At 38.8% G+C, this 23,023-nt stretch overlaps 3 protein-coding genes across 3 annotated transcripts; all 3 read right to left on the reverse strand.

Moving 5' to 3' along the window:
* Positions 1–1,566: 1,566 nt before the first annotated feature.
* Positions 1,567–8,034, reverse strand: LOC145889303 (N-acetylated-alpha-linked acidic dipeptidase 2-like). The gene is given in 14 exon segments (XM_082980239.1): positions 1,567–1,756; positions 1,930–1,964; positions 1,966–2,023; positions 2,160–2,241; positions 2,614–2,866; positions 2,954–3,044; positions 3,239–3,453; positions 3,928–4,130; positions 4,784–4,869; positions 5,214–5,400; positions 6,585–6,764; positions 6,865–6,991; positions 7,351–7,642; positions 7,841–8,034. Coding segments are annotated over 14 exon segments (2,193 nt in total).
* A 1,634-nt stretch (positions 8,035–9,668) lies between these two features.
* Positions 9,669–15,734, reverse strand: LOC145889117 (N-acetylated-alpha-linked acidic dipeptidase 2-like). Its single transcript, XM_082979999.1, has 13 exons — positions 15,538–15,734; positions 14,886–15,177; positions 14,593–14,719; positions 14,327–14,506; positions 13,353–13,539; positions 13,002–13,087; positions 12,146–12,348; positions 11,714–11,928; positions 11,365–11,455; positions 10,574–10,826; positions 10,239–10,320; positions 10,082–10,174; positions 9,669–9,867 (listed from the first exon to the last, which is right to left on the reverse strand). The coding sequence occupies exons 1-13, from the start codon at positions 15,732–15,734 to the stop codon at positions 9,669–9,671; spliced, it is 2,205 nt and encodes a 734-aa protein (XP_082836125.1).
* Positions 15,735–17,095: 1,361 nt separating this feature from the next.
* LOC145889301 (N-acetylated-alpha-linked acidic dipeptidase 2-like) lies at positions 17,096–22,436 on the reverse strand. The gene is made up of 13 exons (XM_082980237.1): positions 22,181–22,436; positions 21,479–21,767; positions 21,150–21,276; positions 20,752–20,931; positions 20,177–20,363; positions 19,966–20,051; positions 19,557–19,759; positions 19,029–19,243; positions 18,668–18,758; positions 18,084–18,336; positions 17,792–17,873; positions 17,600–17,692; positions 17,096–17,460 (listed from the first exon to the last, which is right to left on the reverse strand). The coding sequence occupies exons 1-13, from the start codon at positions 22,369–22,371 to the stop codon at positions 17,271–17,273; spliced, it is 2,187 nt and encodes a 728-aa protein (XP_082836363.1). The 5' UTR covers positions 22,372–22,436; the 3' UTR covers positions 17,096–17,270.
* Between the last annotated feature and the right edge of the window lie 587 nt (positions 22,437–23,023).

Consider the following 23,023-nt stretch of genomic DNA (forward strand, 5'->3'; position numbering starts at 1 on the left):
GCGAGTATCTCATGCGTGTCAGCTGCTTACACTTTAATTACAAACGTTGATTGCCTATCCTGTACATAATGCGTAGAGCAGGGTGATGGTCTACGGCGTCCCTAGGGGCAAAGGGCGATTACCTGGGGTCCATAGACAGGGTCCGAACTCCGACACCATACTAAAAATTAGCTGTTATTACACAGAATAAAATGGTACGGGATTTTGACATTGTATATATATAAGTACCACTAGCTTCCTGTTATCAAGTTTTTGTGTAGTAATTTAAAAACGTCAGAAAAGCTTTCCCTGATGCAAAACGCATCACACGCGTGCCAAGAAAAGGACACCAGCATACAGCTCAAATACTTCCATAAAATATTTACAAACTTCACACTAACCATACAAAGAGATTGTGATTACAACAAAGTCAAGGCAACAAGCATTTCAACGCTTGCACAAATTCGCGAGGTGCTTTTTGCTAGAGGGAAAAACGAATGCGCTTGTTCGAATTTCCGTGTAGCAGCAAACACAATAAGGTTGATTAGGAAGCCCGTCAGGCACTTTTCTGTCACAATGCCTAAAACGAGTACATCCTGAAATAACCTTTATGTTTCAAAGATTTACAAAAATTTGGATTGGAAGTCTGAAACCAGTATTTGAGTATGATTTATGTCATTCAAACACATTTATTTACTTGATCTTGACCTGACTAACCATAACATACACCATTAAATCCTCAATCTCAAACTCTGCGGCACATTTTTGACAGATTTTTGTTCATACTGCATCGCTGGTCAAATTTTGAACGGTCTTAAAGTCATTGATACACTTTTGACATTGTATTATCGAAGCATCAAGAGATTCACTCTTTGTCACCAAAATTGCCTCCAAATTGCACGTGGTGCAACAAACTGACAACATAGACATCATATCTAACCTGATGTTTTTAATTGTTTCAAGTCGGTTCTTTCCCCAAATAAAATTAAGGTTTTCCGCAAATTTTGGTTAACAAAAAGTCTTGCATTAGCTTCCATCTACACGAAGACACGAAGAGCAATTCTGATAAAAGATTTTAAAAACTTTTTCGTGAGCTATTTTCGTTGAAAATTTCACAAATGTATAGCTCTGCTTGTTTGAAACCCAACACTGCGAGTCAACCAAGCCGTTCCTAAAATATCACTCCCGACTTCGCTTGACAAAAAAATGCATGATGACTGTTTGCGTATCGTTGGCTGAGCAAACACTCTGCCCATTTATGAGTAGTTTATATTTGCCTTCCTTGTATGATCATGCTGTTCTGGGAATTGGGGATAAAACGCCGATGTTTGCATTGTGCAAGATTGATAGACCCTAAGCAAAACGCTTGATTTCGAGCTTCCTAATACTAAAATAATCTGGTACACAAGCACTCATTGCTTAATTTTTTTTTTCAATGGGAAATTTAAGAGTTTTACTTGCAGTGAAAACGCCCGCAAAGGCAAATGCCAAGAACTACTGATTTAAGTATACAGTATACATACACAGAAACAACACAAAGGATGTAATGATCGGTGAAAAGATGTAATCTTTATGATGGAACACAAACTAAACAGGAACAACAGGTTGAAGAGTGGCAGCAGCCGACAACACGTGGAAGACGACGATGGAATATTGTCTTCTCACTTCATCCCAGGCATCCTCATCGTTATCTGCGATATCAAACATGGCGTCCACGATCCCTGGGAACGCTGTGTTGCCGTAAGTGTTGTGTTGGCTCGGTGCCGATATCACGTGTCTACAAGGTTGTACAAGGTTATATGAGTCGAAAATCAGCGCTAAAACAATGGAAAATCGGTTCCTTGCCGCTACATTAATTTAATTTAAATGCTTTGTCGTAGGTCGGGAAACAAATAGTTTTAAAAATTCCCCAGTAAAGCAAGAGTTGACGTCCGCATGTAAATACTTTACCTGTAAGCAGTTCTACCAGGCAGTGGGTTTTGATCAAATGAATGCTCTCTCCAACTGCATCAGTTGGTCGTTGGCTGATCTTACCGATGAATAACTTAAACAAACATAAGAAGATTTAACTTGTTCTAACAACAAGATACAGACCCATCGGCCCATGAGTAAATCCGTTGTTGGTGTTTCATGCAAATATGTTTGTTAAGATTAGGATTTTAGCCAACACTTCTACTTACTCTGTTTTCTCGAGGTCTTCAATCCTAGAATGAAGATCAATGGCTGATGTTTTGAACTTCGCGATGGCATTTTCCAACTGACCTGATAAAAAAATTTGTAAAAGGAGAAGAAATGTAGAAGGAAAACAACTATTGTATTCTTTAAAGCTGCAGACAGTTGAGCATACATTGTTTCGACGTATAACGTCTTACCAGCTAGTTTAGCGCGATCGTCACCAGCTGCATTGACTAGAGCTTACAAATCGAAACAGAGAAGAAATAGTCATGCGGTTCATAAACTACACTGGAGACATTTACGCAGACTTTTGTAAATAAATAATTTTTTTTTTGCTTTATAAAGTGTTCACTACTTTTTTACCAAATTATGAACATTTTAAAACCAAAACATAAAGATTCGAATGTAACACAATAAATATGTTTATCGTCATTCAAACTTGTGTTAACTGATGCTGACCTAAATCGACGCCATGAGCAGTCAAATTAACTCCAGCATTCGCCTTTAGCGGCGCAAACTTATCTTCCAAATCCTTTGCGTAAAGCCTCGCATCAATAGGAAGTATGGTGGAATCAGCCAATCTTCTTCCCACCTCACCCCACATTCGAGTAACCGCTAGATGGCAGTGGAAGTCGGGGTCGACGTATTTTGAGACGAGACTGAAGGTTTCGTACACAGAGTGGTAGACAGGGTATGACGCCAGTCCTGTGCTCTGTAAGAATAACGTTTATGTCAATTTAAAGCTGTTTTTGTAGTGGTTGAACTTTTACAAATACAATGGCAGAATGTAACCACTTACATAATCGTGGACGTAGGCGAGGTCAATGGATGAAATTCCGATAAATTGTATGAAAGCGGTGTAATCGCTTCCCGAGCCCAGAGAATTAAAGCTAGTCAAAAAAAATACATGTGTTCATAACCAATGACAGATGTGTGAGCATTTCTGTACAAAACACTATCACATATCCCGTTTTTGTGCCTCTTTTTCTCTGCATTTAAGTTAACACATATTGGTATTTCTTTATTTCGTCGACTCCAAGAGAATCATTTTACCATTGGCTGCGAAAAGCTGGACATGGATTACCTTGGAAGACTTCTATCTGCGTTTGGTCTGCGTGCCACCCAGGTGTCGTATACCGATCCTCTAGAAGCAACTGGGTTTGGAACGATTTTAGCGGTTTCGAAAACTAGATCACTCAAACTGTAGACACCATCAGCATAGAGCGAGTAGTTTCCAGTGATCGAAACATCCACATTGATGTAAGCAACAGCACGAGCTGAAAGCTCTTTCTGGAGCTCCTGCCAGAAACGGCAATATGTTATGAGTTTTAGAACTTTACCATTATATGCTAATGACAGGTTGCTGCAAAACAGGTTAAGACACAACACAAAGACACTACACTATATGTTTTCTGGCTCACAATTAAATAAATATTACTGCCGTCATGTTTCTTTTTGTAACATTAAACAAATGAATCCACAGACGAATATAATCCCCTTAATATAGGCTGTTTCTTTCCCATGGGGTAACCAGGGGTGTTGTTACGTAATGACTAACGTCTTATACTTCTTGACTTATGACACATATGACTTGTATGTGATTGCATGAGTGGAGCAACACTGTCTGGGGAATGTTATTTCACTAGACGATGATATTCTGTTCGAGACGTTGACTTTGAACTTGACTCAAAGTGATTCCAAAGCTCCAACGATTTTGTTTTCCTTTCAAACGAAGCCAGATCACATCAAATCCCCACTCAGGAAAACTTTTACCTCCACCCACTCCGTTGATCCGATCAAACCATATTCCTCCGCTCCCCAACTACAGAATACAAGAGTCCTCCTCGGTCTCCATCCATCCTTCAACATCTTCCCGAACGCTCTCGTCATCTCCAACAATGAAGCTGTTCCACTTGATGGATCAATTGCTCCAAACACCCAAGCATCTCTGTGGTTTCCGAAGATCACGTAGCGATCTGTATGAGCAGAAAGTTACATCAAAATCAGAGAAACTGGCATAGAAATCTTAGTAAATTGCGCGGCAAAACAGGGGCGGTTCCACAAATTTTCGTTAGGGAGCGATTATGATCCAAAACTCATTGTGACGCAATCATAACAATTTTTGTCACCACGGATGGACATATCCGTGCATGCTCCAGACAAAGCTCGTTGATGATCAACGAAAGTCAATCTTTATATCATGTTATAATATTCAAAAATGTTGCAGTGTCAGACAATAAGGTGGCGTTAAATAGAAGTAATCTTCTGATATAAATTAAAGTGGTTTATTTCTCCGACGTTTCGTCTCACGTGATTTCACAAATGGTGTTATAGCATGTCCTTTCCTCTTGTGCCTTTGAGTGTTGTGTGTTATTTCGTTTCAATTGTGGTGTAAAGTCCGGATGAAGTCTTGCTGTATGGCAGACGAAACGTCGGAGAAATAAACAACATTAATTTACGCCAGAAAAAAAGTTCTTGTTAAATTGTATCATGCCTGGCAGCAACAGTAGAACAATATCGTAAATTATTCTACCTGAGTGACCGACCCATCTTCCACCACGCAGATCTGCCCTTGCGGTAAATGTGTTGGTATTTGTTCTGGATATTTCTATTAATTTAAGTCGCTTACCCGGTTCGTAACTTCCTCTGATATATCCAATCACGTTGCGGATTTTTGCCACCTCGGTTTTAGTTTTTACCGACATCTTAATCTTTCTACAAACAACCAAAGTTCATTACTAACAACTATTCCATGTTTCTGTATGCTTCATGGTAAAAAACGTTGTAGATTGTATTTCCACAAAGTTTTGACCGTCGGATATTCTGTATTCATAAGCACGGGGCCTTGTTAGTTTGAATCTTGCGATTCTACTTTAAAAGCATATATGGTTTTGTTTTCCAACCAAAATATCCCCTTAGTATAACAATTTGTCGATGTTGCAATGCAATTGTTTAACTAACATGTACTAATACTGTAGTGCATGACATTAGGACCTCCTGAGACCCTCAAGTATAGACACAGTGCCTAAAATAGATCAAAACAAAAATCTCCTCATTACTTGTTCGCATGATCGGCCGAAAATCCGGGTCCGTATCTGTAAGTAATGTTCAACCCTCCCTTCCACGTTGGTTCAACAGCAGCCCCACCAAGTTTTGATAAATACTTCCACGCATCGTTGTAACCAATCGGCGTCACTGGAATCTTCGGGAGACGAATCAAATCTATCGGTTTTTTCCAGGCGGATTCTACATAATAATATGTCACTTTGCCAAGACATGCTTTGTGTCATCCCAAAAGAACCTCTGTCATTGTAAACACCATTAACATTCCACCCATAGTTCCATTGTGCCATAAAGGTTAAAATCGTGCAGACAATTTATGTTTATTACAGGATATTCGAACTTAAATCGCAACTAATACTATGTCGTTCCAACTACTACTATTATGCCGCTCCCAGAAAAGTTTACTGTCCAGGATTGTAAAATAAAACGTTTGATCTTTCACGCACGTTTTAATTTCAGTTGAAATACCATGCCTTACAAAAGGTAAACTGTTTTAAATGCCAGGTTGGCTCATGCGCAATGTAGAGGTTTGCAATGCAGACATTCTTTAGGCTGGATTTCTAAACCATCAGAAGGAAACAACACAGATTAAACCGTATCAAGCTAGACACACTGAAAATGAACGACAGTGGAACATTGTCGACAAACAACTGCTTTGGAACCAATAGTATTATCGGTTCTGTATCACGTGTCACCATTTGATTTTCTGGAAAGAAAACTTTAAAAACTACACAGAGAACGAACATGAATTCACTGCCCCCCAAAAATAATATTGTTGATAGGTTGTCGAACCAGTGGACATATTGTAGTTACGCACATACGAGTTTATTGCTGTCTACCGTGCCGCAAAACTACAGTAGCAAGTAACGTTGCTGCATTTGTTTGTTGAAGAGGTGAGCCATATAAAAAAAAGAAGAATGCATTCCAATAGTCACGGGAAAGGTTTTCAAATAATCACAGTGAAATTGCATTTGAACGTTGCGACCTCTCCTTTGTGTTGTCAACCCGCACAGGTCATAAAACTTTTCCATGCATTTGGACTAAGACAAACAGAAACTCGACCAGCATGTGTTAGGGGTAGATAGGTTTTAAAATCTCCACAACAAATTTTACAATATTTCTTATAGAATATAGAAATTATTCTCCGCTATAATCTGTTTACAAAAAGTCTCTTATTTACTATTTTATGATAATGTATTCTGGTATTACAAACCCAACGAGATGTAACTCATAACGGTACAAAAGGTGATAATTATCAGAATTCGGATTACGTAATCTTTATGCAACTTGAGTAAAAGTCACAAAAAGTAATTTGTAGCAGCGGCAAAGATAATATCCGAATCTAGAAGTTACTTTTATCCACAAACCTATAGAAGGATAGTTGGGGGTCTGTGGGTCCCCGTTATCCGTCCACAAAGTCCCACGTTGGGCCCCAGTCCCAGGTAGGTACCAGTCATTGGGGTAAACATCAGCCCATGGTACAGTGTAGTCAATAGGGTCTGAGTAGATAATCAGTCCGATGCATCCGTATTCCTGGGCCAGTTTAGCTGAATGTACAATCACAGGTATTGGTGCTTGTGCATAAAACACGATTGTACTAAACGTGTAGTACTGAAAAATTTTGCAATATAAAGAAACTGCGGTCACCTTTGTCTCCACGGAAAATCTTTCCGTATCTCGCAATGCAGATTTTTCCATTCGTGTCGATATTAAGAGTTCGGTTCAAATTCATGAAGTCTTCGACAGTTGCATAATTCACATAAACCAAATCACCCTGAAAATCACCGAGTATATTTGGGTTTGTATGTTGGCAACTGCTCTCATAGCTTTTCTGACGAAGCGTGAAAAATTAAGACCAATAAATTACCCATTTTATTTCACCCATTTTTGCATTACAGTTGCTGCCAAACTTCATATAATTTTTAAAACAACTGCCCTTCTGCAAAAAAAAACTTAGCAGATGTTATGTAATCAACGTTTCAAACAAATCTACGTTTATTTTTGTGCCAGAAGGTCAGTTATTTAGAATATCCATTTTTGTAAAATCATAAAAAACAGGTACAGAAAAATTTTACATAAACACTTGCGTGTGCTTGATTCATTTAATCGCAGTACAGCTTTCAACTACTTTACCTCTGGTGAACCAGCAGCCGAGTAAGCGTTGAAAGGATCGACAACATCCGGGTCATTTTGCTCCTCATCCAAGACCAACTCCTGTCGTTGCGAAATATCCGTTTCGGTTCCGTTGCTTAGCAACACAGCCACGTAGTTGGAATCGGTTTGATTCGGGTAGGAAAGTAGAACATCGTATTCGGGTATAACAACCGAATCCAATCCGTCTTCTTCCCATCTGTTTTTTATCAAATTGACCAGATCCACTTCAGCATTGGTTCGACCAGCAATATGAGGTTTCTTGGTCAGTAGCCTGTGGTTTAAAGTCAGGTTTGTCGCTATTTGAAGAACGAGCCAGCATGGCAATTATCAAACGAAATGATAAAAGCAAGGTGGATCACGGGTTTGACTGATATGACATAAGTTTACTATATCGTTGTCCTGCTTTATACGGTGCTGGCCGACTACAAGATGTATAAACGCGTTCAGTCATGAAACTAATGAAACTCACTCTAAATTCTTCCTGATATTTTCACTTTTCATTTCATCCATGAGTTTTTTCTGAATGGAAACATCTTCCTCTGGTTGCTGTCCACCAGATGGGGATCGTTGGTTTGGATGGCTGAAGTAACCAATCAGAACTCCGACACCAATTCCAACAGCAGCAGTTATCACACAGAATATGATAGCGTGAGATTTTGACATTCTAAGTAAGTAAATATCACCTACTTCCTAACACGACAGTACTGGAAATTGCAACGTAAAATATTCAAGGCTTAGTATGCAAATCGTATGGGCTTCAGTCGTGGTCGTTACTGATATACTGTTTTCAAATGAAGGCGAAGCATGTAAGATGTATTAAAACCTGCTGAAATTTGGAATGGGGTTCTGGAATAGCTCAGAAATCATGCCCTATGGTAAACTCGTGCAACTAATTGTTGGTGACAAAAGCAACTACACCCTTGATTGCGAGCTTCGTCTGCGCATGGCTTCTAATGTCACAAACGGTATGAAGCAATTGCATGCATTGTTATGGTATACAAAACACACATAATAAACAGTCCTCCTAAATAGAACAAACTTGCTTGCGACGTCGAAGATACAACCACGAATGCACGTTTTCCCTATCGCAGGGGACACAGTCAGTCTAACTGCATTGCGAATGGCTCGACAAACCTTATCTTTGCTTCAACACCTGCATCAACTTTAATCGAAACGACTTTTTCTCTGAGGCGTAATGCGCAAACAAACCGTTAAATAAACACTGTTGAACTTTGTCGTTCTGTCCCAACATAATTAAATAAATATTTAAATAAGGCAGTGACACCTGGCTCAACCTTGCAAAGTCACGGGACCGCTGTCCTGTATTCAATAGCGAGCTGGCGCTTTCGCTTGCGCCAATAAAAAAGCGCAAGCTTGGTTGTGTGCACAACAACATTAATTGCACGGCACCTTCTGCACTGAGGTTGATGCCACAGCTTCCTAAAATACTTCGAAAACTTTTTCTTGTTATAAAACGATGACAGCCAGTCTTTAAGTCATTACAAATTGTCACTTTCAATAAACTCCTTTCGTGTAAAAAAAAAACAGGCGACATTAATTCAAAACCATTTGTCGTACACGAATAACTTAATTATGTGCGGTGAAAAATGGATTAGAAAAGCTAAAGTTTATATACTGATCATGCTAAAGCAGACGCTTCAACTGTCTGACACTCGGTCGTTTTGCTTGTTTAGTTGCCTGCCTACCTCTTCTGTGCACGCCTTGCTGCAGCTCAGCCTTTTCTATCACTTATTTTGGACACAGTAGTGTTTGAAACGCTTGCTTCGTCATGATTAGCATATTATCTTTTGGCATTGGTATTCAGAAACTTAATTAAACATTGATATTATGCTTCTCTTAAGTTAAACGCTCTTTTCGATGTAGAAACATATTTTTCATTCTATTTCAAGTAGTGCACCAATTGATACCGAGGCATCACCTAGGAACTAAAAGTTGCCGGTTTTGTCTGTTCGTTTGCCAGCGAGCGGACATTTCTAAGGAAATTCAATAAGAACCTTCATTGAGCGAGTTGACGTGCGACTGCTATCGATACGCAAAGGCTCAGACACCACAGGATCACCAATACACTTGCATAAACAGGAACAAAAAGTAATACAAACTATACTTGATCAGTGAACAAAGCCATCCTGGCAAGCTGTCGATTGATAACAGCATGGAGAGTATCTGTTTAATATCACAGAAACTGATAAAATATACTATCAGAGAATACAGTGCTCTCTGCTTGATTGATATTTTCAGAATTACAAAATGACAAATTATAAAAGCTGTCATAACATCTATACGCCAGAAATAGGAACAACAGGTTGAAGATTGGCAGCAGCCGACAACACGTGGAAGACGACGATGGAATATTGTCTTCTCACTTCATCCCAGGCATCCTCATCGTTATCTGCGATATCAAACATGGCGTCCACGATCCCAGGAAAAGCTGTGTTTCCGTAAGTGTTGTGTTGGCTCGGTGCTGATATCACGTGTCTGTGAGAACATACAACAAACTTATTTTCTTATTTCTGAAATATGCATTAGTTTAATTATGAATATGCAGTTTTTCTTCACAAGAACAGAATTCTAAGGCATACCCTCTTGACATATGACAAAGCAACTAATGTAAAAACATAACCTAATTCCTGTTTAAGCAAGCAATTTAAAATCATTCTACATGAAAAAAAATAATTTGGCAACAGTTTACCTGTAGGCAGTTCTACCAGGCAGTGGGTTTTGATCAATAAATGCTCTTTCCAACTGCATCAGTTGATCGTTGACTGATCTTACCGATGAATCACTTAAACAGAAACGGCCATAAAATTTGCAATCCTTATACATTCTTAGTAAACACATTCGCTTACTCTGTTTTGTCGAGGTTTTCAATCAGAGAATGAAGTTTATTGGCTGATGTACTGAACTTTGAGATGGCATTTTCTAGTTGGCCTGGACAAAAAAACATAACTTGTGAAACTGTTTATTTTAAAGGCTACAATGCCTAGGCTGGCAAGCCTGCAAACCTAATGATCGCGATACGTCAGTTATGATCGTTAAACAAGGACCTGCACAGTGGGGCGTTTCTGACAATCATGCAATTGAATGAAATATTACTGCGTTAGTTGAGGAAGTTTATCAATTCAATTGTAGTTTTTAAATGATATGTTAGTACTGAGTCATCATTTACACAAGTGACACTAACCTAAATCAACGCCATGAGCTGTCAAATTAGCTCCAGCATTCGCCTTCAGCGACGCAAACTTATCTTCCAAATCCTTTGTGTAAAGCCTCGCATCAATAGGAAGGATCGTGGAATCAGCCAATCTTCTTCCCACCTCACCCCACATTCGAGTAACCGCTAGGTTGCAGTAAAAGTCGGGATCGACGTAATTTGAGACGAGACTGAAGGTTTCGTACACAGAGTGGTACACAGGGTATGAAGCCAGTCCAATGTTCTGAAAACAAATCTTAATTGCAATATCGTGTTGCTGTTTCTGTTTCTGTCATGTGTGTTATAATTTCTACGAAACTGACCTTTAGACACACATACACGTGGATTTAATTTCATTGACCTTTTGATTTCTATTCAGCATGATTCTTTCTAAGGATAATGTCACTCCTGGAATTGGTGCTACAGTAAGAGCGTTAGCTTGTTCCCTTTATTACGTTTCTTTGTTTAAATCTGACATATGTTTTAGTGCCATTACCACGATGAAGTCTCACTGCATCGCTGGCGAAACGTCGACAAAATGAAAGGTTTTGTGCCAGAAAGCTACTTTCTCCTGTTTGAAATCCTATTTATTGGCACCCTTGTATTATTTTAATGAACGCAATCTGACTGCAAAGATAAAAACACTATGAGCCACGGTTTACACAATTGAAGGTTACAAACTATCATTACTGGAAAAATTTTTGAACTGTTTATTTTCATGGTGGTACAATTTGGGTTGAACAATTAGTTTCTTTAATGTGATGAAAAAAAACTTGACTTACAGGATTGACCACGTAGCGCATATTGACCGATGAAATTCCAATAGCTTGTAAGAAGGTTGTATAATCACTTCCTGATCCCAGCGAATAAAAACTAGTGATAAAAGCTTTGTTTGTAAAGGTGTTTCCGTTACAATTTGTTCATTTGTCTATGATCACGTCCAGACATAAAAATAAATAATAATTCCAGGCCGTTTGGTCGGCAAAGTCGTCTAAGACTCACACAAAGCTGCACTGAAGATACCTTACAGGTCAAAACAGTAGCCATCTGTCTGCAGCTCACAAAAATAATCCCAATGTTTGCGTTTGAACAAATTTATCCTTAAACTAATGATTGGGTGAATTTTCTTACCTTGGTAGATCTCCCATGGAGTTTGGAGATCGTTCAACCCACGTGTCGTAAACAGAACTCCTGCTAACATCTGGGTTAGGAACGATTTTAGAGGCTTCGAAAACTAAATCACTCAAACTGTAAACGCCCCCAGCATTTAACGTGTAATTTCCATTTACTGAGGCGTCCACGTTAATGTAAGCAACAGCACGGGCCGAAAGCTCTTTCTGGAACTCCTGCAAAACACGGAAATACATCCAGAAGCATTTGATCGAAATGTTTATTTGTAGTTACTGTAGTACTGTTCAACGTTCCTGTCGGATACGTAAAGAAAGGGGGGTTTTAATTTCCTAATGACTATACATATTTTTAACTCTTCCTAAAATATCAGCACAGCCAATTGAGTTTACAGCTCATAGTTATAAACATCTTTAAATCCAGCAAAACCCTTACCTCCACCCATTCTGTCGATCCGATCAAACCATATTCCTCCGCTCCCCAACTACAGAATACAAGAGTCCTCCTCGGTCTCCACCCATCCTTCAACATCTTCCCGAACGCTCTCGTCATCTCCAACAATGCAGCTGTTCCACTTGATGGATCAATTGCTCCAAACACCCAAGCATCTCTGTGGTTTCCGAAGATCACGTAACGATCTAAACGTGTTGGAAATAAAGGTTGGTTTTATGTAAAGTGTTGCCATGGGTAAAACCCTGTACGTGAACCAAATCGTCAATGGTATGCATTTAAAAAAACATACAGGTCCTGAATTGTTTTTCTATGTGCGTGTATGCTTTGAGTAGGTCTGGATCCAAGCAATAAAAACATCACTATGCAGTAATGGGTAAGGCAGACACTGGTGCACGCTTGTCTGGTGCAAGTTATGTAAATTAATAAAATTAACCATTACTTTACATGCCTTAATATTTAAATGTGGAAAAATATCGTTCTTATGTTTTATTCCGATACTTTGCACTGGATGTACATAAATAATACTAAATCAGTGCTAGTGGTGCCAGGCATAGTGATTACTACAAAACCCGTCTTGTAGTGATATAAGAATGGTGTTAAAAGTGTATGATAACTGTAGACCAGAACAACATGTAACATCAATATACAAAATAATCCTGTATTTTAATAGTTTGTTCTTCTGGCACAATAAAAACGTACGGGCCCACCTCAGGAAGCCTTGTTGAATAACAGGCTAAACTTCGGTCAATAAAGTTAGTTTTTATTGTGCCAGAAGAACAGACTACTAAATTACAATATGCCTGGCAGCAACAGAAACTTTATAATCCTGTATCTTTACCTGGTTCGTAACTTCCCCTGATATATCCGATCACGTTGTGAATTTTTGCATTCTCAGTTTCAGTTTTTACCGACATCTTAATCTTTCTGCAAAACGGCATAAGTTTTTTTACTATGCAAAAACTATCCTTGTTTTATCACGTAATAAGTAAAAAACGGAAACTATTTGGCATTTTCGCACCATTGCAAGTTGTAAAGTCTTATCCAAAAGCCCGCATGTTTTCTTGGTTTGCAGCGCAAACATTTTCTATCTATAACCAGATCAATTTAAAATTGTGTGTTTTCCAAATTTAACGACAATAGTTTATGTAGTTTAGGAAAAATGTGTTCAAAGAAAATACTTCCACATTACTTGTCTGCATGATCGGCCGAAAATCCTGGTCCGTGTCTATAAGTAATGTTCAACCCTCCCTTCCACGTTGGCTCAACTTCATTCCCACCAAGTTTCGATAAATACTTCCACGCATCGTTGTAACCAATCGGCGTCACTGGAATCTTCGGGAGACGAATCGAATCTATCGGTTTTTTCCAGGCAGTGGCTGCAAGGTAACTTCTCACGCTACAGATAGTCTCATGGTCAGGTTCGCAAACCAATGTAAGCACAAGCCACATTCCGTACTTCCAAATGCCATGAAGGTAAAACCGTGCAGAAAGTAATTTATGTTTCCACTATACAGGGTAATTGTGTAAATATCGTAGCCAATCATAGGCGTATTAACCATTATGCGAACAAGGCATGCCTCTTCGTCCGCCAAACATCCAGGCCAACCGGATACATTTACGATGTTAGTCCGGGAATGCATTTGTTAATTAACGAGATGTAATAAACCATGGAAGAATGCATTCCTATAGTCAGCAAAAAAACTGCTACTCTCCTGTCTGTTCCCACGTCACAACAGATGTCATAAAAACTTTTTTAAGAGGTCAGCAACAAATATTTTAAAAAATGCACGGAAAACACTTCTCCAGTCTAGTGCTCTAAATAATAGTATATTCATTACAAAAAGTTATAAATAAGTGAGATTAGACCATGGGGTGATCTTTATACAAATTTGACCTCATGGCTTTAGTACAACTTTGACATGTTTTGATTTTCCCGTCTCATAAGCCAGAAAAAGTTATCTTTGTGGGTTGGGTATGTTTTTGGTTGCTACGACGTGTTTCATAAATTAAACTGCGTTCAGATCAAAGGTGTTCATATAACTGTAAAAGTTTCCACCTGTGTCACGAACAACATTGGAATAAAGGTAGATTTCAGGAAGAAAACGTCTTTGATGCTACAACATGGATAATTTTGGATACCACCAACCACACTTAACCACAAACCTATAGATGGGTAGTTGGGGGTTTGGGGGTCTCCGTTATCCGTCCATAAAGTCCCACGTTGAGCCCCAGTTCCAGGTAGGTACCAGTCATTTGGGTAAACATCTGCCCATGGTACAGTGTAGTCAATAGGATCAGAGTAGATAATCAGTCCGATGCATCCGTATTCCTGGGCGTGCTCGGCTGATAATAGAATCACAAGTCATGGCAAATGCATTGAATCCAACGATTAGTGTGTTAAAACCTGCTGTATAAAACCACTATCGCACCTTTATCTCCACGGAAAATCTTTCCGTATTTCGCAATACAGATCTTTCCTCTCGTGTCGATATTAAGAGTTCGGTTCAGATTCATGAAGTCTTCGATGGTGGCGTAATTCACATAAACCAAATCACCCTGAAAACATTTAGAGTCTCTTAGGTCCTTTTTGGCGTTAATTACTGCAACTTATTTTTAACACACTGGAATTCGAACCCATGATATCCATGGTACAAATCCTTGTCATTTTTTTCATGATATATTGGTCGGACGCCTTGTACGATGTAGCTTTCAAGCATTTTACCTCTGGTGAACCAGCAGCCGAGTAAGCGTTGAAGGGATCGACAACATTCGGATCATTTTGCTCCTCATCCAAGACCAACTCCTTTCGTTGCGAAATATCCGTTTCGGTTCCGTCGCTTAGCAACACAGCCACGTAGTTGGAATCGTTTTGTTTCGGGTAGGAAAGTAGAACATCGTATTCGGGTATAACAACCGAATCCAACCCGTATTCTTCCCATCTGTTTTTGATCAAATTAACCAGATCCTCTTCATCAACGGTTCGACCAGCAATATGAGGTCTTTTGGTCAATTCTCTGTAATATAACCAAATGTATGTCATCATTGTTCCCTCTACTGCAGTTGTGCAGACGTGCAAAAGTCGAATTAATTTATTAGAAACAATCACATGGAACTTCATATACGATCCATCCCAAAATAGTTCGCGTACCACAGGTTGGAAACGTGCTCTATAGCATAGTGATAATTAAACGAAAAGCTAAATGCAAAGCTTTTTATAGTGATACGATTTTAATGTTACTTTTCATATATGTTGTACAGTCCATACAAGACTTGTAAAAATGCTGTTTAATTATATCTTAAAGAAGCATTAACGCCCAAAATACAATATATACAAGTTGTTGATTTCCCGATTCAGTAAACGTGTTGCAACTCACTCCAAATTCTTCCTGATATTTTCACTTTTCATTTCATCCATGAGTTTCTTCTGAATGGAAACATCTTCCTCTGGTTGCTGTCCACCAGATGGGGATCGTTGGTTTGGATGGCTGAAGTAACCAATCAGAACTCCGACACCAATCCCAACAGCAGCGGTTATCACACAGAATATAATGGTATAATATTTTGACGTCATGTTGCATGTAATTTTACTAAACTATGCTATAAAGCATTAAGTTAACGGCATTATTTTACGCAACAGCACAGAGGTTTGTACCGCACACCACGCCGTGTGTCCTGCGTGTCGTGACATCACTTAATAAATAACACAAAGAACCTGTTATAGATAAAAACACTAAAACTGTTTCTGTTTCTGCCGCCTGTAGGTGTAAAACTGCGTCCTGGTGTCTATATTGCACACGCTCAAAGCCAGAACTTCACCAGACCATCGTACTGTTGAAAGCATATGTTTAATTGGAATGTTTGCACCGTATTTAAAATGGGAGTAATGATGTTTGCTTTGTGCATTGCAACGACGTACCCGCAGGTTATTTGTTTGCTGACTTTAGGGGTACGGTTCTGCATCAAACGCAAAGCAAACATTATGCAGAGAATGCATTGTCAGCATTACTGTCTTGGTTTTGTGTTTGATGATTGCCCGACAGTAAATAAAAACTTATCTGAAAGTACAACTGCCCAAGCTTACCTTAATTCCACTGCATTGTTTTTGATTGACATGGGCATACTTTTGATATTACGTAATCAGAGCGAAGATACAACAAACAAGTAGTCACTAACAATTGCACCAAACTAATCTTGGAGATTACGAAGCACTTTGTCACCAAATTACACGTGGTGCCAGCAACTGACGACACTTTTTTTTAAAATCGTTTTTTAAAAAACACATGTTTTAATACAAGTACTACTTAGGCTTGACACAAAAGAAATGACAGATAGCCAGGGAATAATATTCACATGGTTACATTTGACATCCTGCTTTTGTGGAAGATTCCAGCAGTGCGAGTCACGTAAACATGTCACTCTACAAAATGCTTTAATGCTTGCTTTTCGCTCGTTGGATGAACAGCGCCTTTATTCAAGGTGGGTTGGTTTTGGTTTGCATGTGTTTCATTCATTCATTGGTTTATTTTGCCCTAAGTATTTCAGTACAAAAAGATGGGGTGTTTACCATCCTTTTATCTTGAATTATCCAGTGTCGAAGCACAAAATGTCATTACTTTCAAACGTAAAATATAGATTCCTGGAATACCAAAATGTAGAAGCTGTTTGTTTCTAACACAGACTGTTTCCAGATCTAATAAAAAAAAGTTATCATAACTAAGAAGGGGAATATTAAGAATATTTAGTAACATTTTTAAATCAGCTGAATTGCACCCGCATCTATGGTTTCTGCAACACCTTGATTTTAGGTTTTACTGCAAGTGAAATTCGCTTTTATTTCGCAAAACTGCATATATTCTGGATATAATGACGCCTTTGAAAACTACTTATTTATTTATTGAAAGAAATCAACCAGTGTTTTTTAATAAGCTATCATAGTAGTAAAGAGCAGTTAATTTTACTTTGCAAGAAAAACTATTTATGACCTTGACTTTGCCTAGGGATAAATCATCAAACAGTAACTATACGTTGTAACTCACTTAATACATTGGAAGTGAATAAATTTCCAACATTTGTTATAGGAGATGTTATGCATTCTATACTGGAACATTTAGTTCGGAACAACAGGTTGAAGAGTGGCAGCAGCCGACAACACGTGGAAGACGACGATGGAATATTGTCTTCTCACTTCATCCCAGGCATCATCATCGTCATCTGCGATATCAAACATGGCGTCCACGATCCCCGGGAACGCTGTGTTGCCGTAAGTGTTGTGTTGGCTCGGTGCCGATATCACGTGTCTACAAGGTCGTACAAGGTTATATTAGTCGAAAATCGACGCTAAAACAATGGAAAATCGGTTCCTCGTATTTGGGATACAAATAGTTTAAAAAATTCCCCAGTAAAGCAAGAGTTGAGATCCAATTTTAAATAATTTACCTGTAAGCAGTTCTACCAGGCAGTGGGTTTTGATCAATAAATGCTCTTTCCAACTGCATCAGTTGATCGTTAGCAGCTCTCACTGCCGATGGGCTGCATTAAGTTAAAACGGCTCAATGACAAAAAATCTACAATACTGGCCCAGCCACTTCTGTTAAGACAATAAACCTTAGAATGTGTATCGATACCTACTTGGTTTTGTCAAGTGTATCAATTCGCGAATGAATTTCTTTTGCTGAAGCAGACAGTTGTGCGATTGCATTCTCCATCTGGTCTGTGGAATAAGCACAATAATCAGAAAAGTTTGTGGTCGGATACGTGATTTTTGTCCTATATCTTTAATTATTTGTATTGGTATACTCATTCACTACCGCCAATGACGGATTCATTTTTAAGGAATCGGTTGCAGTAAGAACCTATCTAGCGAGTTTATTTCATTAGTTTTCTTCCAAAGAAAAAAGTAAACGCCTAGAACCTTTTTTACCTAAATCAACGCCATGAGCAGTCAAGTTAGCTCCAGCATCCGCTTTCAGCGACGCAAACTTATCTTCTAAATCCTTTGCGTAAAGCCTCGCATCAATGGGAAGGATCGTAAAATCAGCCAATCTTCTTCCCACCTCACCCCATATTCGAGTAACCGCTAGATGGCAGTAGAAGTCGGGATCGACGTATTTTGAGACGAGACTGAAGGTTTCGTACACAGAGTGGTACACAGGGTATCTTGCAAGCCCGATGTTCTGTAAAAAAAGTAGTTATTTCATTTCATGTTACATTGGAAATGTCTCACTTCTATATTGAAAGCAACAACATACATTGTCCTCAATAAAAACTTATGGAAAATGGCATGATTTTTCTAAACGTTTTGAACACATTGCATTCATACTTTATATTTCAAGGAAGTTTAAGGTGTGTTGTCTTTCAGTTTAGATTCTACTGTACATAAACGTGTCATGCGCCGAAATCAAGAAAACAACATCGCCAATGCCTATCTGACGAAACTGTCGGGAAACCACAGAGATGGAATATATAAAATCTATGATGAACAAATGGTAGGCATGCGTCACTCACAAAATCATAAATGTGAAGGATGTTGACTGATGGAACCCCTATAGCTTGCTGAAACGTCGTATAATCACTTCCTGAGCCGAGCGAACTGAAACTAATCAAAGGTATTGTTGCCTTAATACACAGTAAAACTATAAAGTTTAGTAATAAAAACTGTACCAACAGCATCTTGGCATTAGCCTTTACTTTCGGTTTAAAAGTAATTGATCAGGAATAGCAGCTTAACAATTTAACTTGCAATACAGTTTTGTAAAGTTTTATAATCAATATCTTCAATAAGACCAAATTAAACGCTGGGAAAACGTTTTAGTTGACAGTCAACCACTCCAATTGTTGACATGTGAAATAAGTTTAATTTTCATACCTTGGTAAGCTCCCATCACCATTAGGATTACGCTTTACCCACGTGTCGTACAGACTTCCACTTGCTGGGTCCGGATTCGGAACCAACTTCGCAGAGTCGAAAACCACATCACTTAAACTGTACACACCCCCGGCACTCAGAGAAAAGTTTCCAACCACAGCCAAGTCAACGTTCAAGTAAGCCACTGCTCTCGAATTCAGCTCCTTTTGATACTCCTGTGTAACAAGAGACAAAAAAATTTTTACGAATACGCGATATTAAAACGATACTGCTAACAATTGTAGTGCTCTTAAAAAAAGTGCAGCTTTCCTTCTTAAGGTTATTAACACAAGATGTGTAATATAACATGTATGCATACAAATGAAACGAATATCACGGTGAAGGTCATAACACCTGTGGTTTTTTTTTGAGTAGAATAAATGTGTACATTTCGGCAACAAAGCTAACACCAGTTTTAGGCAACTTTAAGGTTTATTTGACAAAATATAAAAACTTGAGGAAAAGAATAAATGAAATTATCTCATTCACCTCCACCCACTCAGTTGATCCTATCCACGCATATTCCTCTGCTCCCCAGCTACAGAATACAAGAGTCCTCCTCGGTCTCCATCCATCCTTCAACATCTTCCCGAACGCTCTCGTCATCTCCAACAACGCAGCTGTTCCACTTGATGGATCCATTGCTCCAAACACCCAAGCATCTCTGTGGTTTCCGAAGATCACGTAGCGATCTGTACGAAATGATTAAGGGTGGTTTTATGTTCCATAACAATGTTGCCATTAGAACAAATCAGTAAGGGCAAGTGAAAAAGTCACAAACACACACATTAATGTGCCTTTACTTTTAGTTGCATGTGATCTGTCTTTACGTTTCGGTAATAAACCTCCCATCGAGATTCCTGGCGAAGTTACCTGGATTTAAAAAAAAAATACTCGCCTGGTTCGTAACTTCCTCTGATGTATCCGATCACATTGTGAATTTTTGCCACCTCGTTTTCAGTTTTCACCGACATCCTTATCTTTCTGCAAAATGATAACAGATTGAGCAAATCACATTACTGTAGACTTGCAATGTTGCAAAGTACATTAATACAAGATGCACTGACAATACTTTACCATGGGTCAGGAAAAAAATTATTCCACATTACTTGTCTGCATGAGCGGCCGAAAACCCTGGTCCGTATTTGTAAGTAATGTTCAACCCTCCCCTCCACGTTGGTTCAACTTCATCTCCACCAAGTTTCGATAAATACTTCCACGCATCGTTGTAACCAATCGGCGTCACTGGAATCTTCGGGAGACGAATCGAATCTATTGGTTTTCTCCAGGCTGACTCTTAAACCCAAGTTACGTCATTTAACATCAATGATACAATTACGTGTTTTTGTTGGTCGATGATTTAACGTTTAAATGCCCGCGTAAGCAACTCCAACATCATCACAAACCTCAGAAAACGTATTTCTGAAAACAGAACCATCTACACGTTATTTACCATTAAAAAACAAACATGTGCTCTCTGATCCAAAAGAGGTGAATTAATGGCAAAGTTTATTAATTTAAATCCCCTTTTTACGACGCTATAAAGGTAATAAATTTGTTTCATAGTGATTTTACTGCGCATCAAACAAAAATAACTCTCACCACTTTGCTACTATGTGATCATATCTTCTTTGTGTTACAGTGTTAACAAACTTTAAGCAGGTTACTTCCACATGGTAAGTACTTATAGCTGGGTAATTTGGAGTCTGTGGATCCCCGTTGCCCGTCCATAAAGTCCCACGTTGAACCCCAGTCCCAGGTAGGTACCAGTCATTTGGGTAAACATCAGCCCATGGTACAGTGTAGTCGATAGGATCAGAGTAGAGGATAAGTCCGATGCATCCGTATTCCTGGGCGTGCTCGGCTGAAAGTTAAATCGTAAGATTCGGTTTATTCAGCTATTCTTGCTGTCAGGCATGATAAATTTAAAAGAACTGTTCTTTTGGCAGAAGGATACGAGATTTGCATTACAAACGACCTTTCGTCCACTACCCGGAGGGATTTTTTCAGGGTTATTTGGCAATAAACTATCATGTGCATAAATAACACAGAAAAGGGGGGAAAATAGATTACTTTAGTCACCTTTATCGCCACGGTATAGATATCCATATTTCGCGATACAAATTTTCCCTCTCGTGTCGATATTAAGAGTTCGGTTCAAATTCATAAAGTCTTCGATGGTTGCGTAATTCACATAAACTAATTCACCCTGAGAAGAAAATCGAGGTCATCCACCAACTTAATGTCGATTTATGTAATTGAAAGGGAATTTAATGTGAAAATGCGTGGGGCCCATACTTTTGCATAAAAAATCAGCAAAATCGTGTGTTTGTTAATCAGGTTTTAAATTCCAGGTCGAATAAAACACAAACTAGGTTTAAATGATCAAGGTTGTAATACAGATACCACACCTCTGGTGAACCAGCAGCCGAGTAAGCATTGAACGGATCCACAACATCCGGGTCATTTTGCTCCTCATCCAAGACCAGCTCCTTTCGTTGCGAAATATCCGTTTCGGTTCCGTCGCTTAGCAACACAGCCACGTAGTTGGAATCGTTTTGTTTCGGGTAGGAAAGTAGTACATCGTATTCGGATACCACAACCGAATCCAAATCTTTTTCCCATCTGTTTTTGATTAAATTCACGAAATCCACTTCGTCAACTTCTCTTCCAGCAATATGGGGTCGCCGTGTGAGTATTCTGCATCACAAGTGAAAGCAAAAAAGATCTCTCAACACAATCATTCATTCAGGTCCGTTGCCCATATCTTAAACCCTATAAATGGTGGTACATCATTTTTTTGTGTATTTAACTTTATTTTTAGTAGTTATATACTCCTTTGTTTTGCTCGATAATGTCCATTTTTGTGTTACGAACTTTTTGTGGCAGCTCTTCTGGCAGAAGAGTATTCAGCAATTTAACATGCCTGGCAGCGTCAGTAACAAATAATTTGGGAGAGTTTTAATTCGTCCAATTATTTTCCGACTTACCCATTTTTACGATACAATCATAGCCTACCCCGATATTATGTGCCTTAGAGCATTCTTCGATTCGCCTTTTGAATTTTTAAATAAAAAACTTGTATATTTGATCATTGAATAAATTATACTTACTCCAAATTCTCCCTGATATTTTCACTTTTCATTTCATCCATGAGTTTCTTCTGAATGGAAACATCTTCCTCTGGTTGTCCACCAGATGGAGCTCGTTGGTTTGGATGGCTGAAGTAACCAATCAGAACTCCGACACCAATACCAACAACAGCAGTTATCACACAAAATATAATGGTGCGAGATTTTGACATTATATGTTAGCAATCCCAACTTAATTTTCAGAAACACAGTAAGCCCACTTAATACAAAACACTACAGTTCTGAAAGATGTCGACTATTTATGTTCAATTAATCCGAGTAACGACAAGTAGATAGCAAGGATTTTGCTGAATCCGTTATTGCTCCATCACTATTGCCGCAATAACGAATTACTTGTCACGCATGTTGCTGCCAAAGGCTTAACACGGCGAGTATCTCATGCGTATCAGCTGCTTACACTTTAATCACAAACGTTGATTGCCTATCCTGTACATAATGCGTAGAGCAGGGTTTCTCAACGGTGGCCTATGGCGTCCCTAGGGGCAAAGGGCGATCCCCTAGGGTGTACAGATAGGGTCCGCACTAATTGCGTTACATAAAAATTCATTAAAAATTGTGTTGGTCTCTTGGTTTTCGCTGGTCCCTGCATTTTAAATTAGCATTTTGTTTCAAACATTAAAATAATGTTATCTACCTTCAAGCTTTCAGTCTTACTGCTATTACAGACATAAAACAGACCAAAACCCACCAAGTTACCTTCACAAACATTAAGAACAATGCAAATGACATAGAGCTGCGTGCTGTTTCGCTGAGTACGTGGCCCGTATTTACACTTCCGAACTATGTGTGCTCAACTCAATTGTG

This window comes from Ascidia mentula, chromosome 2 (assembly GCF_947561715.1).
Source record: "Ascidia mentula chromosome 2, kaAscMent1.1, whole genome shotgun sequence".
Lineage (NCBI taxonomy): Eukaryota > Metazoa > Chordata > Ascidiacea > Phlebobranchia > Ascidiidae > Ascidia > Ascidia mentula.

Bases quoted from the DNA above. Each gene is read 5' to 3' on its own strand.
- LOC145889117 (XM_082979999.1), bottom strand. From the start codon at position 15,734: ATGACGTCAAAATATTATACCATTATATTCTGTGTGATAACCGCTGCT. The intron at 14,507-14,592 runs GTGCGATAGTGG...TTCTATTATCAG, and splicing joins GATTTTCCGTGGAGATAAAG to CCGAGCACGCCCAGGAATAC. The intron at 11,929-12,145 runs GTAAGGGTTTTG...CGTGTTTTGCAG, and splicing joins GATCGACAGAATGGGTGGAG to GAGTTCCAGAAAGAGCTTTC.
- LOC145889301 (XM_082980237.1), bottom strand. From the start codon at position 22,371: ATGTCAAAATCTCGCACCATTATATTTTGTGTGATAACTGCTGTTGTT. The intron at 20,364-20,751 runs GTACTTACCATG...CTTGGGTTTAAG, and splicing joins TCCAAATTACCCAGCTATAA to AGTCAGCCTGGAGAAAACCA. The intron at 18,759-19,028 runs GTATGAAAATTA...ACCTTTGATTAG, and splicing joins GGTGATGGGAGCTTACCAAG to TTTCAGTTCGCTCGGCTCAG.